The 16218-nt window shown below is 43.1% G+C and overlaps 1 protein-coding gene across 1 annotated transcript in view; it reads right to left on the bottom strand.

Annotated features, from left to right (window-relative positions):
• LOC137433396 (uncharacterized) overlaps positions 1–16218 on the bottom strand; it is a 105290-nt gene that overhangs the window by 9950 nt on the left and 79122 nt on the right. Inside the window, exons 6-8 of the mRNA XM_078785919.1 lie at positions 11329–11450; positions 7571–7739; positions 3093–3244 (exon numbers count right to left, since the gene is read on the bottom strand). Coding sequence (XP_078642045.1) covers positions 3093–3244; positions 7571–7739; positions 11329–11450 — 443 coding nt within the window. The remainder of the gene's footprint in view (positions 1–3092; positions 3245–7570; positions 7740–11328; positions 11451–16218) is intronic.

Below are 16218 nucleotides of genomic sequence, written 5' to 3'. Positions count from 1 at the left end.
AAAGAGTAATTACAGTATCTCTTCTATTGGAATTGTAGAAGGCGGCTTGCAAATTTAGCCTCAAGGGTGGTGTACAAATGCGTTAAAATAAACAAACAATAAATACAACGCACAGGGAGGTGAAAGTCGCTGCATGTGATGTGCAACGCACTCAGAGTAAAACGAGTGTTCATTTACGTCTGTAGGATGTCTAATAAATAAAGATGAAAAAAGCACACCTGACACTAGGCTGAGGCTTCAGACTTTGGCGGGCTCATGAGGCTGTACCGTTGAATAAACTGTTCCAACCCGTAATTTTTGACGGGCTTTTAATTAGTAATTAAATAATACGTCCCGTGGGATGTGAGGTGAAATTGCTCCAAACAGAAGCGATATATTCACAATCGCCATGAGTTTCCTTGAACTTTTCTCTTCAGTGCGAAAAAGACCAACAGCGACTATTAAAAGCACCATCAAATGTCGAAAGGTTGTGGCCGATCAGCGTCACAGGTGTTTTGAAGCACACAGTTTGTGTAGGCCCCAGGATTAAAACCTTCCGGCCTATAGGATAATTCCTTTATGGCCCAGAGAAATTGGAATTAATCCAAGCAATATAAGCACAATGTATTTTAGCAATAGCAAAGGTTTGGCTTCATGACATAGCCCGAGTTTTTTTTTTTGAGGCAACGAGCAATCAAGCCAGTGTTCTGTGCCAATGCACGACCCGTGTTATCTTTATTTTAATTATTGCGGAAGCGAATGAAGCTGTGCCTGTGCACCATAGGTTTGTGCATTTCACATTTACACATGAACCACACCAAAGAGATCCTGCCTTGCGTGTTGACCCGTTCATGGTTGGAATCCCACCTCAACCCGTTCCTGTTTCCCATTCCCTTATTGCAAATAATTAATCGTATGTAATCCATAACTTTGTTTGCATAATCCTCCGTGTTGTGTTGAGTTTTGTACACCCATCATGATTGAATAATGTCCGCACATATTATAAAAAGGGTGAAATTATAGAAAAGTGTGGATTCCAACACTGATCTCTATACACTGATTTCTCCAACAGGATAGCAGGGGAAGCTCATTTTCTGAAGCCATTTGTCCACCATCTTTGCTCTCCCATGAGTTCCCATATGCTCGATTGTAACTAAGGTGAATGACACTTATCGATGAAATATGATTCTTCCTGTCGTTTGGTCACAGCCATCATGGTTTTTAAAACCATGAGTAGCACACGATGGCATTTCATAAATACTATAACATGGCTTTTTTCAATCCGGGAATGGACTAAAACCAAGTGGGAAAGGAGAAAAATGAAGTAGGAAAGTGGAATTTTCATAGGACATACTGTATGCACCTGGAAGCAGTATTTGTATTGATGCAAGTGTGATTTTTGTGTTGTGGGAGAAGGAATATGGCGGATGGAGCACGCCTGGTAGCTTCCGGACCGCCCGACCAATTAACGTTGGGCACCCTATCCAGTTAGAACAGAGATCAGTGGATTCCGATACAAGACGTCAAAAGGAAAAGGGAGGGACAATGAATTGTTAAAGAACGAACTTGTCACGTGATCCTCACCGTCGCTAATTGGGCTGTAAGACGCAAGACATCTATATCTGATCGACACGTCATTACAAAATATATTTCCAACAATTACAACCCCTCCATCCCTTGGGCCTATCCTGGGCGATCTTGGTATTACAGAATGCATAACCTCGTCTGTTCGAATATTCACAATTTTTTTTGATAATATAAGAGATTTAAACAGCCGGAAGCCCCATAATCACTAATATGGATTTATTTACTGTATGGAGGTGATTAATAATTACAAAAATGTTACACCGGATAGAAAGAGTTGGTAAAGGTCACATGGTATTAATACATAGCACAGAGTTTAAAATGTAAAACGTGGTTATTAAAGTTACGTCTCGTGCTCTCACGAGTCCGTTGTATTATAATTTATATACTGTACAAGTACAACCAAATGGAGCATGAAAACGTTTTTTTGAGGTTGTCATATTGCGCCCCATCCACTTCGCCGTCAGTGCGGTCGCCCCTTCTGAACACCACCCTTCTTCCCCCCCCCCCTCCACCACCCTTCCCTCCCCCACCACCCTTCCCTCCCCCACCACCCTTCCTCCCCCCCCACTACCCACCACCCTTCCCCCCAAATCACTACGCCTATGCCTGATCCATTCAGTGTACTAGCTGTTCCATTAGCCTCGACTCTGTATACAAAAACAAAACTTTTCAGCTCCATATTTCAGACTTTCTCAAGAAATAGTTCACAGACATGACAAGCAATCGGACAAAACAAAAACTTAACAGATAAACCTTCCAGCACTAAAAGTCAAGATTATCATAAGAAATATCAAAACGCAATCTGTTTAAATTCACCAAAAACGAGTTTCACACGTATTTACATTTTCAAAATATATATATTTACGATTTCATTTTCCCTGCGCAAAGACCAGTTTTGGACGCATCAAGATATGCTTGGTTGGAAAACTATTTCTCGAAGAAGGCAAAATCAATCTGTGTTACTCTGCAAATTGGTATATCTTAACCATTCTACACAAAACATTAACAATCAATTCAAAAGCCCTGGTATGGTCGTTAATTTTAGATGGTTCTGGGATAGCGAGGGCATTCATCCTTTCTTAAATAGAGCAGTCATTGGATGGCTTTTCTGCAAGCATATAAATTGCACAAATGAGTAGAAGCACTGGGTGATGCAATTAAGTTCAACATAAAAGGAAGCATTTTTATTCCCCATAAAGAGTACACATATTGGCAGATTGTATCATCATTTATGAGGCGTGTACTTTGTGTGTACAAGCCGCACCGTGCAGTTGCAATACGAATGGGATCGACGTTGCTTTTTTTCACTCAACGTTTCACAAATCAATGGGCGAGAAGGCACAGCAGTTCACTTAAAGTTTAAATTGAGCTCCGTGGTATCTACATGAAGTGACATCAATCACCATGTTATGCCAACCAGGAGATGAAATTAAGTGTCTTCATGAATGTCATATATTTTCGAGATTATTAATTCTGTTGTCGGTGGTATTAAAACGCTCCAACGGACATTGATAATGATCGCAAACCTGACTGGGGGGGTTGAGGAGAAGAGAAACGAAGGTGAAGTGAGGTTAGCCAAGATTTTGCCCAAGGAACGGTCTTCATGGTAAAGCGGCATGTATCTCCATCGAAAAGAGGCAGCAAGGCGGAGACGGTGGTGAGCCAATGTCCAATTTTCCTTGGGGAAATGGTGAAGCAGTGAGAGGGAGAGAGAGAGAGAGGCGAGAGCGAGAGAGAGAGAGAGAGAGAGGAGAGAGAGAGAGAGAGGCGAGAGCGAGAGAGAGAGAGGCGAGAGAGAGAGGCGAGAGCGAGAGAGAGAGAGAGAGAGGTGAGAGAGGTGAGAGCGAGAGAGAGAGAGAGAGAGAGAGAGAGAGCGAGAGAGACAGACACACCAATAGCAACTTCAAATTAAATAATGAACATCATTTAATGCTACTACTACTAATTACTACCACTACTACTACCACCACCACCTGGTGTTGGCTTAACGGTTAAGGTGGCTGGCTTAAAATCTCAGAATCTTAAGTTTGAGTCCATGTCGTGCCATTAAATATCACAAGATGGGTTAACTCAGCTTATCATATATCTGATGTTGGCAAAATGAGTACGAGCTTACTGCTAACATTGGGGGCACTGCATCAGTGGCACAGCCACGTTCCCAGCAATGAAGCAAGCAGCAGCCACAGGCTGCATACTAAATAATAATAATAATTATTATTTAAATGCTATTTAAAAGATTCCATGGTGGAATAACAGTAAATTAAAAGGTTTATGGTTTACACCTTGTGTTGGCTCGTAACAGCGAACACATGGTATTATGGAGATACATTTACATCACGCGGTCCCCCAAGAAAACGGGCGACCCATTAGCGATATCTGGATCTCCCTCGTTCACAAGCAGACACCTACCAACATAGCCATCAACACATCGAGGAAAATGGACCATAATGAGCAAAACCACATTGGCCAATCAGCAACACGCAATGAACAACCAATCAGCACCACACAATAACCAGCCAATCGGGGTGTGCAGTTCTTATAAGCTCTGCTCCTATTCGTTGCAGTTACTTCCTCCTGTCGATGGGTGGAGCATGCGGCCCGAAACGTTGTTGAGACCAACTTTCCTTTATTAGCCCCTCCCCTGCACAGCAGGAGACGGGGTTTTGCAATCGTGTGTGTGTGTGTGTGTGTCCGGGTGTGTCCGGGTGTGTCCGGGTGTATCCGGGTGTGTCCGGGTGTATCCGGGTGTGTCCTGGTGTCCAGGTGTCCGGGCCACAACGTTTTTTTGCCATGAGCTATTGTCATCAAATTTTCACCAAAGCTTTAATATGATAATATGGAGAAGGCAAATTGATAATATTGGCAAAAGGTCAAAAGGTTAAAGGTCAGCATCACATAAAATCATCAATTTTCATCCGATTGACCTGAAATTAAAAGTTGCCATTTCAGTTTTGTCATCAATTTTTCAACAAATCTTTATTATGATAATATGAAGAAGACAAATTAGTAATTTTGTCAAAAGGTCAAAAGGCCAAAGGTCAGTATCACATAAAAACATCAAAATTCATCCAATTGACCTGAAATTTTAAGAATTTGCATATTGGATCACTGAATTGGTTCACCAATCAAAAGCTACAAGGCAAGTATTTTTAGATCAAAAGGTCAAAGGACAAGGTTGGGTAAAATCACCAATTGTCACGTTATTGACCTGAAATTTTAATAATTTGCATATTGGATCACATAATTGGTTCACCAATCAAAAGCTAGAAGCCAATTATTTTTTTTAGATCTAAAGCTCAATTGGGTCAAGGCTGCATAAAATCATCAATTTTCATTACGCATTTTTTTTCACTGTTTTCATTATTTTGAGCATACAGAAGAAGAGGATGTCTGAATACAAACGGATGCAGATGGGCTTTTCATTTTCAGATGCTTTCTAGTTTTCCTTTGCTTTGGAGTTATTTTTTAAAGCACAAATAATATAAATAGCTTTTTAAAGAGACAACACATGGTATAAACCGTAAACCTTTTACTTTCATATTATTATTATTTAGTTGTTTCTTTTGTTCAAGAATATATGATCGGTAAGCTAAGATTGGAAATTTAACCAGAATGTCTAAAGCATCCCTGAGTGGTGCAAACAGTGGTTTCCCTGTTGTCCTAGAATGGTTTATTTGACTATATGATAAATCATAAATAAATGAATATGTACAACCACAGACAACTTTTGGATGGAATAAATATACATCAGCGATATTTTGGCTCTAAAATGGAGCAATCTATATAGTTTACTGACCTTAAATATGACGAGTGTTCACTAAGCATGTTTTCATAAGTTACAGAGTCCCTGAGAAATTAATCAATCATTAGAACCATTTAAAAGCTGTAGATGACATGAATTTGGCTGTAAAATATAAATTGGGTATAAAACCAGGTCTATGGCAAAGATCAAACATGAAGAGAAGAGATGATGCGACATACCTCCTCACCACCCAACAATTAAAGAAATTTAAATAATTAGATAATTGTGATTTCAACTATCACCATTCCATTTGGCTAGTTGTTGGTACTTCCTTCACCAACTATGGCACTGCAGCAAAGAACTTCTTTAACTTGGTGGGAATCTGGAATCTGGAAATTTCCAACTCGAATTTCTCCAAATGGCAAATCCTCCCTTCTGGACTTCGTAATTACTAACTTTCCTGCCAATGTCTCCTGTTCTTCCTCCGCTCCAAATGATTTGGCTGATCATGTGCTTGTGACAGTCGACAACTCTGGGTATTTTCAGAGAGCCACCTTAGCACTGGCGGGTCTGGTAGTTCACTCATGCTAACTGGCAGGGATGCAAGCCACCATCTCACTTCAGGACTGTTCTCCTATACCTGGTGACCCTGATATTAACTAAACTTGGAAATGATTCCACAGAAACATGCTCTCGCTTATGCGCACATTCATCCAATCTTGCCTTCAGTTATCATTCCCATCCTCACATCCATGGTACACTGAATCCTGTTGTGGGGAAGTTGTCTTGAAACAACTTGCTGTCTCTTCCTGGAAGGCAAATCCGACTGAAGGCAACGCCAGATCATTCCACAAAGTCTGGAACAAATGTTTCGTACAAACTCAAGACAGAACTTTCAAACTCGTCTACCTGCTCTAAAACCTGGTGGTGTCTTCTCAAGTCTGTCTCTGGTGTATGCTACCCCTCCATCCCAACCCTCTCTTCAAAAGGTACCACAGCCAACTCCGCTCTTGAGAAGGCCGAATGTCACAATTCTGTATTCGATTCCAAATCTTACGTCCCCAACCGCTCAATTTCTGTACCCACCCTACCCAGTCGCACCCAACTGCTCCTGGACTCTGTGTTTTTTCACTGGAGAAGGTGGACACGTTTCTTTCATCCCTTAACGCTGACTCCGCTACTGATCTGGATGGCATCAGCGAAAGAGGATGAAGGGTTTATGACCAGCAGAAAAAGGACAGAAGAGAGCAAGCGAACAGTCGATGGACATGTAAGCATGACCGGCAAGATAAGGTTGGGTATGGGAGGGGGTTAGTGGGGGAATTAAAAGATCATCAGTGGAAATGGACCATGGAGGGAATAACATGATTGGACAAATTGCGGAAATAAATGAAGATTTCTAAAGTTATTATGAGAACAGCTAAATGACAACTAATTTGGTGTCTCAGTTTGTAATAAGCCATCAAAATTATTTATGACGATGAATTAGATTATACAATGTCAGATACAAAATAGGATATTCAGCGGAAATTGCACCCATATATCAGGCCGGAGACTTTTAGCAGCTGTGCAGCAGGAAATTGTGCAGCTTATTTGGAGTGATTACTGGCACATCGCAGTGTTTGTGGTGAGAATCTAGACAAGGTCATGTTATATGATACCATGTGACTACTGTATACACATTGAAGCTAAATGATAAATCTGCTTCTATTGATTTTGGATGCAATATCCATTGAGCTTTTGATTTTGAAATTGGATGTGAAATGTTAAATGTCTTTGTCAAATATCATGATTCTTTTGAGTCGTCTTGTAAATAATTTCAAGTGTTTGCTTGTTTGTTTGTTTGTTTGTTACTCTTTCACGGCTGAACCGTAACACCGAGAGGTCCCAAATTTTGGGTGTAGGTACTTCAGAATCTGGGCAAGTTTTTAAACTACCACACATAGGCCTTGGAGGCCACTTTGATGCCACTATAAGTTTATATTGGGATGTGGGATTAGGCAGTATTGCCACCAGGCCACAGACAAAATTTAACCACCATGAGGACAATAACTCCATTGCTTTTCAATAGCCAACACATCCGGAAACCACTGCCAGGAAAAGCTCACCAACATGAGAGCAATAACTCCATATATTTTCAATGCACAATATGTGCCGGAACCCCTACATTGTTTTTCCCATGCAGTGCCGGATACGGGATACCCAGACTAGTTTCGCACATTAAAAAGTGATAATCTGCAACACAGACAGACAAGCCGGTACCTTCGAAAAGGTGTTATCCACCGGCCGAGCTCTTGGCCACAAAGGGTTCCTTTGGGCCGACAGCAGATGAACAGCTGTATCGTGTGATCCCAGGGTGGACAGCTCTCATCTCTTGTACCGGGACATGACAGAGCCATGTCCAGCTCTAGGGTGGTGTATCGACTCAGTCCTGGTGGGTACACTTGATGGTAAACGTTTGTTTTGTCATCAGCTCTTCTCATCAAACAGCAATTTAATATGTCATACATAGTGTGCAGTAAGGTTAAAATACAAGCAAATGGTAAAACATTTCGTCTTTCACTATGTTGGAAAATAGAGGAAAAGGAGTTGAGTGGATGGGGAGGGGATATAATATAAGAGGAAAATAAAAGCGAACAAAGGAAGAGATGATGAGGTTACTGACGATGGTATAAAAGACAAAGGAAGGGGGAAGTGGGAAGAAAATGGAAGAGGGATTTGGAGGACATATGAGTAAGGAAAGGGTAAGGAAAGAGCATTTTTGATTATCTTTGGTTGGAGGTGGGGAGATTGGACAAGGTAGTGATTTTATAAATACTTTTAAAAATATTTATATATTAAAGATTTTAATAAATAATCAAATTTTGAGTTGATCTTTCATTTTGAACCCTATGACCCCAAGCTCCATCGCCCTTTGGGGCATGTACCTGGGGGTAAAATCCAAAAAAATCGTTACATATTTCATGCATCCCAAATGTTGATTGCACATACAAAGATTCATTTGAAAAATGTGCCTGTAATTGCATTTTTCGGTATTTGACCTTTTGACCCTTCCCCTCCCCCCTCTCCTCCCCTCCCCTCCCCCTCCCCCTCCCCCTCCCTCTCCCCCTCCCCCTCCCACCCTTCCCACTCCCCCTCCTCTCCTCACCCCCCTCCCCTCCCCCCCTCCCCTTCCCCTCCCCTGCCCGGGAAATGCTGGGTACTTCTGCTAGTCTACTATATAAGAGAGCTGTTGGTCTGTGTGTGTGTGTGTGTGTGTGTGTGTGTGTGTGTCTGTCTGTGTCGCCATTTTTCTCAGAGATGGCTGAACGGATCTTCATCAAACTTTCAGAGGTTCATTAGTGAGTGCCTGGGAGTGTTTTAGGCCAAAAAAAAAGAATTGAAAAAAGAAAGTTCGTTTTTTGGAGTAAAAAATAAATAAACAAGTACAAATACATTCAAAGTACACCGCCCCATGCCAAATAATTAAATATGCTGCAGCGCGGCATTGCCGGGGCACCTCCGGCGCCCGGCAATACCGCAGTGCAGCTCATTGAGGCTGCATTGGGAGGGAGAGGTGTACACTAATTGATTGATTAATTGTATAATTAAAATCAATAAAAGATTATCACAAAATATTTTCATAATCAATTGGCTAATCGCATAACTAAACCACTAGTGCTTCATCCGAAGATGTATCTTTTAGAAATTTAATTAAATAAGTCATTTATGAAAAATTAAATAATTAATTGATTACTCAATAAATAATTAATCGATTAATCAATAAATAATTAATAGATGATATGATTAATCAATAAATCAAAAATATCCTTGATAGCCACATCACTTGGTCACTCATGTCCAAATATTAGCTTCCCAGCTCAAAAGGTGTCTGAGATATTGGCCAAATGAGAAAGAAAATAAATAAATGATTAATAATGAAAATAAATAAATAATAATCATAAAAAAATTAAATTATTAATCAATTTGGTCAGAGAACAAATAAACTACCACTATTTCATCAGAATCTGTAACTTTAAAAAAAAATTTTTTTGTCATTAATCGAATAATTAAATAATTAATCGATTAATTGATTAATTAATAAATCAAAAATATCCTTTGCAGCCAAATCACCTGGTCATTGGCATGTCCAAATATCAGCTTCCTAACTCAAAAGGTGCCTGAGTTAATGGTCAGAAGAGAAAGGAAATTTGATTAATTAAATAAGTACTTAATTAATCGCTAATAATTAAATAACTCCTCAATTAATTGATTAATCAAAAAAAAAATACCGTTTTTGACAAAGGACTTGCTCACCATTGTGCCGAAATTTCAGCTTCCTAGCTCAAAGGATGGCTGAGATATCGCCCGGACAACCAAGAAAGAAAGAAACCAGAGTGAAAACTGAGTACTCTCTTTCAGCGTGCGTCACTGCCGAGCCCCCTTTGGTGCCCGGCAATGACGATTTGCAATGCCTGGAGATGGCATAGGAAAGGAGCGGTGTACAACAATCACCAGATATTTGAATACAAATAAATCAAACAATTCCGGAAGTGTACGAAGTTGGTAGGACGGCTTCTTCTTCTTCCTGATCGGCATCACACTTAACTCAGAAACGTGATGAACGCCACATTCACCCACCAGCATATATATGAACTCCCTTCCTATCCTGGCCCCCCGCCCCCATTGCCCCCTCCCCTCTCCTATCCTCCCCCCTCCCCTTCCTCCCCTTCCCCCCTTCCTCGCTCCCCCCTTTCACTCCCTCCCTCCCCCCTTCCTCCCCCTCCCTCTCCCCTCCCTTCTCTTTCCTCTCCCCTCACCTCCCCCTCTCCTCCCCTTTCCACTCTCCCCACTCCCTTCCTCACCCCTCCAATTTCTGCCTTCCCCTCCGCCCGGCAACGCCAGGTCCTCCTGGTAGTTGTTCTACACAGTTTTCCGATATTTATCGCACATAAATGTGATGATAATGTGATTACGATGTACATCTTCCATAAAAGATACCAAAAATTTCATCAAAGTCAAGAACCTTAGCTACCAAATGATATGTTATACGAGTTTGCAGAGTAAGTTGGGAAAGATGTATTTGTCGGGACAGGTGGAGCAAGATCTTCCCATAAAACCTGCTGAGTTCCAGTAATATATTCAATGTCCAGAACGTTCACACCATCGGGCTCTTTGGCTGATGCAGTAACTGATAGTTGCCATTGCAAATGCTCAGTGCACTGAACGACAGGACCAAGTGGAATGCAAACATTTATGAGTATTTTGAGCTGGGACAATGCATGGGACATCTTGACAGAGCCTTCGAGACAGAGGGCTTCTTTTCCCCCCACTTCAATCTACTTTTTTGAAGATCAAAAAGACTTGTTCAAATCCTCTCAACAAAAACCTTCAAAACACAAAGTGAACAATTGAAAACATTTTTTGGAACAAAATATTTTGTCACAAAGCATTGTGTTGTCAAAAATTGGTGTTAAAGGGGTTCACAATTCACCGTTATTATCTTGAAGTGCGGTCGTTGAATTGACTGACATCGGCTGAAATCATCAGTTACTTTTCACTTTGAGCATTACTGTGCAATCAAAAAGCACATGGAAAGGTCTTTTCTTGTCATTTCCTTGTTTATATAAGGAATCCATACTTAACCGACACAATCTAAAGTTACTCGGCAAAACTAAAGATAACACCAATAATAATGTCAAAATAAAATTCCTAAAAGACACCTTTGGTGGACAGCAATAGGAGCTAGAGAAAAACAAATCATTGGCCTGTTTGACATTGTTATATGAGCACAGAGTGAAAGATGGAGGGATCACATGTTCAATTCCAATATACGCTTGATTTGTCCACTGTCTACTGATGATCTTCCCATTCATGTACAAGTATACCAATGTCTCCTGATGTCCCTGTCTTGCTTGCATTGTCTGTACAAGCTCTTGAAGGAGCCATAGACACTGTTAAATACAAATCTAGATGTCTTTAATAAAAGACATCAACAACTTGTCACAAGTAATACATTTTACTTTGCAAATCATGCTCACCTTCCGGTACGGTCACTATTCTCACGGCTCCCTCATTTCCCTGCATCACTGTGCGGTTAAACACAGGAAGCAGGGTCGCTGGCCTTGCTAACCGACTTTCCAGTTCAGAAAGGTAGTCAAACCTGGGGCACACAAAGCACGTCTGCTTACATGACGTAATGGCTGCAGTGTTTTCCGAAGAAAATCTACACCTGCGCACCGTACTATGATATTAGCCCAGGTAATTACCATGTAATGGCTCCTTGCTATATCATGTAAGTATGACAACAAAAGATTAGTAAGTTGTTAATTCAAGTGATTAAAATAAAAAAAACAAAGTTCAACATGTTGATGGAACAAGCTTAATATTTTTAATGATACACCAACTACATTACTGACGATGCTGTGACATGGTTCCGCATACGGTGTCAAAATCACATAAAACAAGGAGGAAAAGACATTATTTGTCATAGCACCTGTGGTTTTAGTAATATGGCTATATGGAGTTAAACGCCGCCAGTCGGCCATCTTTGTTCGGATTACAAAACAAAATCTTCTGCATATGTATTCTCTCATGTGTTGTCTTTGTGCCAAGTTTGAACAAAATCGGTCCATTCATGTCTGGGGAATGGTTGGGGACACGTTTAAGTAACAACATAGCCACCAGTCGGCCATCTTGGATCTGATGTCGAAAATAAATGATGTGCATATGTAACCCATCATTCATCATCTGTGTGCAAAGTTTGAACAAGATCGGTAAATGCATGTCGGAGGAATGGTTGAGGACGTTTTCAACATCGGGTTTTTTTACAACAAAAATGGCCGCCAGCCAGCCATCTTTGATCGCATTGTGAAACAAAATGACGTGCATATGTCTACCATCATGTGTTGTCTTTGTACCAAGTATGAACAAAATCGATCCATACATCTGAGCCATGGTTGCCGACACACGCACACATGGATGGACGAGACCCAACCATAAGCCCCTGCTTTGGAATAGGTCCAACTTGGGGACTAATAATAATAACTTTAATCAAGGCACTGATATTTTACGGTTCTTCATTAAAAGCTGTTTTGTCGGAATCCCCGTTCCAAGAGACTAATTTATCACAGCAGTAAAGATAGTTTGGCTGTAAAAACATGACCGATTCAGCTCAAGCAATACATTAGGTGAGTCACATGACTGATTGGAAATGACAAAATTTAACATTAAAACATCCAGGGGTTGCCACTGATGCAGATTCATCCAGCTCGTGTTATATAGTCCCCTTCAATTGATGACTGTGTTGGGATTGGAACCGTTTGCTGATATACTCGGCACTCTTTATAACACCTTTGATGATGAAGTAGGAATTGCCCACCTTTGATATCAAAATATCAGCTTCTATACAAACATACAACAAACATACAACGAAGGGAGTGGGAGACAAGAGGAGAGAGAGAGGGAAGTACACAAGCACAACAACAGTAGAGAACAAGGACATTGGGAGATCTGTGGAAGGGAAAGGGTTGGGGAGGAGGGAGGGGTACACGGTGCAGAGCAAATGAACACTACTAGGACTTTCACTACTACGAATTTCATGACGAGGAATTTCAGGAAAGACGGTGGGGATTGAAAGAGGCGGATTTGGGGTGTATTAGCGGGGGTAGAAAAGATCAACGTTTTGGATGGCGGAAGATAAGAGATGGTGGTGAACAGCTGTTTTAAAGACCTGGAGGGAGTGGTGGGATTGAAGAGAGTGAGGGAGTTTGTTCCAGATGCGGGAGAAAAGAGGAATGAAAGAGTGAAGGTGAGCGGAGAGTCTCGATTTTGGCAGTTATCACAATATCACAAACTTGCCCACCTTTGATATTGTTACAGACACGACTTTGATGGTATGGTGGGCCGAGCGGGATGGCCGCCGTATCCGTACAAGTTACCCGATTGTGCCCGAATGTTGACTAATCGCGCTACGCTGGCTCAATAGGAAAGAGAAGACACCCGGCTGGGTTATAATGACACAATACGACACCAGGGTTTCGATTCTCAAGTATATTCGTACGGAAAAAGGTTAGATTACAGGGGCTAGAGGTATATTACAGGAAGACAGGCACTTAGACACACTCTTATATTATCCCCGGACAGACGACAGACACACGGGACAAAATGCTGACTCACACGGGGGTTGATGAAAAGGGGAGGCAGGTCGCGATGGCTCAGGTGCACCTGGCTCAGGGACAGAATCACGTACGGTGGTGTCCAGAGATGCGTGAAGGTATCACAGCGCTTGTGGGTCGCGACTTTGGTCTCAAGCTGGGGAGGTCGCTCAGCGCTCGGGAGGGTGGCGTCTTTTCCTTCCAAGCTCGGGGCGCATCTCTCGTCACGTCCGGCGCGGGGCCGCGTATATATCCGGCGGGGAGTGACACGCCCTCGGCTCGTTAGCGCCGCCCCAGATGGCATCGGCCCATGGCTTCTCATTGGGTGCGGGGGTTACCGGCTCCGCCCTTGACGAGGGGCCGACAGGGAGCCCCTTCGTGGTAACCCCGTGGAGCGCGTGGTCAATGGTGGCTAACCGAGCCGGAAGGAGGACGCCCACTCCCCATGCCGTCACCGCGCCGCCCCCCTCTTTTGTTGTTGTTGTTGTAGTTGGCGCTTCTTCATGGGGAAGAGATGCGGAGAGGTATGGGGAGGTCCTAAACTTCCTAACAGGTGCCATATAATCACATTCTGGTGCAACGAAGAGTCATAATTAATGGAAACAAGTCCTTAACTGACATAGATTAAGAATAACTAGCAAGATGTCCTATAATTGTCTACGTGTGGTGCGGGGGACCTGGGCACGACATTTAATGGGGGGATGAAGGGGAAGATCGGCTCTAATGGGTGTTGTTTACAGACAATGGGACTAGGGAATGGGGTAAGGGAGAGTTGGGGAGTATCGGAGAAAATAGGGGAATATTTACAAGCGGATATGGAGGCCAAATTCCATATTCGCAACATTGCACCCTTCTCTACCCTCGGGGCGTCCCGACCCGATAAATTTTTACCTACTTTAGTGTGGCACGCAATGTAGTTCCCTCTACTATTAACTCTACCCTGAGTGCGACAGTTTTACTGATATTCACAAATGAGTAAATATGTCCCCTTGCGACGTTGCACCCTTCTCCTCACAGAAACACACCCACAGGATAACCGAATCCGGAAAGAATTCTCAAACTAAACATACAGCCGGTAGGGAGCATTATTTACAAGATTACGCTGATATCTACACTACGATCCAGGACCTGTTTTTGGAGGAACACATGCAGATGTTATGCATAGAGAGAGCGCGCTTGCCAACATCGATACACCAACCCACGAGTGCTCTGTGGCCGACGGCCTTTAATAACGTGCAGAGCACCCTGTCCCAGCATCAAAAGCACCACCCCACCGCCAATCGGTGCAGTCACCATTGTTCATTGGAATAAAAATAAACTCGACAACCCCTAACCCTGCAGGTGTCTCTTGCTCTTCTTGTGGTGCACTTGGTGGTAACTAAAAGTGGTTCACCTGTATGGCATAGGTGCCACGTTGACCCATAGGTCCATCCCCGGGTGGTGCTTGGCCGCAAACGAACTGCGGTCCATTGTGGGTGGCCACAAACATTGCGGTCCATATGGTGTATCGATCCCGGCAGCAAACAGCGAAAGTGCAGGCCCACAACTGCGCAGCCAGCACCTCTCTCTCCTCTCTCTCTACCCCAAAGCCAGATCCTCGGAGGTGGGAGACAAAAGAAGAAACAAGTGAGTAAGGTGGTAAGGGCGCAAAAGTGCACGCAATGTAAGGTGATGCACCCTGGGGGCACATGGGAACCAGGTGAGACAGGTACGTTCCTATCGTACGCCCCCCCCCCCACCAGGTAACCTACATGGCCCCTCCCTTACCCCTTACTGTATCCACAAAACACAACACTACCCATAAACATCTACTTTACAAATCAACAACATCCCTACTGTCTTCCCCGTTCCTCCCATATACCAAATTCGTCTTCTCTCCCTCCTAACCAATCAAATTTGCCATTTTCAACTCTCATCAAAATTTGCCATCTCCAACTCAACATCAAAATTTGCCATCACCAATTCATCATCAGTCCCTCCTAGGGAGGGAGAGATGGAATCACCCCAATGTCTCATCCACGTCGTGATGCGTCTCACAAATCCAACAGCAATTCTCATTTCTGCAACACAAACAAAGAAAACACAGGTGTGGAGTCATCATCATCACCACAGGTAAGTGGCTGCGTATGGTGCGACAGGTTCATCAATCCTAACTATTTCCTAAATGACTTTACAACTTTACACTACCCGGGGTCTTCCTCCGGCCAAACCATTGGCCCTCTTACACTATGGGTTCTAAAAACCAATTCCCATTGGCCAAACTGTGGTGCTCTTCAATTTGGGGTCTCACTCCCCCGATTCATCTCCCGGTGCCCTCGCACAATTTCTGGGCTGCGGCGTGTACCTCTCCCAGTGGGTCTACCCACCTGCACACCTCCACCACTGCAGTTGCCTCCGAGCTTACCTGCTCCTCACCCTAACCTAACTACCTGGGGAAGGCCCTCTGGCTCTCTCCCCACTCCGTGCCCTCTCTGGCACTGGGCTGCCCGATCCACACCCGGGATCCTCAGGCACCCACTCACAACTACCGGCTCCCAGAGCCCACCTGCGGCCTCACCTGGCCGACATCCTCACAGTGGTGGAGTGCTCAACCAACTACACACACTAACAGGCTACACGCCCAGCCATTTCCACAACACTAATGCACCCATTCACAACACCATTCTGCAACCGCACCACAAATGCCAATATCCAACCACAATTTACCTGCACCCTCTACCTAACACTTACACTACCCGCCCCGGGTACTCGTGAAAGGGGTCCACTCTTCCCCCA

The sequence above is a fragment of the Myxine glutinosa genome, chromosome 10 (genome assembly GCF_964187855.1).
Source record: "Myxine glutinosa chromosome 10, kmMyxGlut1.1, whole genome shotgun sequence".
Lineage (NCBI taxonomy): Eukaryota > Metazoa > Chordata > Myxini > Myxiniformes > Myxinidae > Myxine > Myxine glutinosa.
Note: the sequence above shows the minus strand (reverse complement) of the source record. Positions and strands in the feature narration are given on the sequence as shown.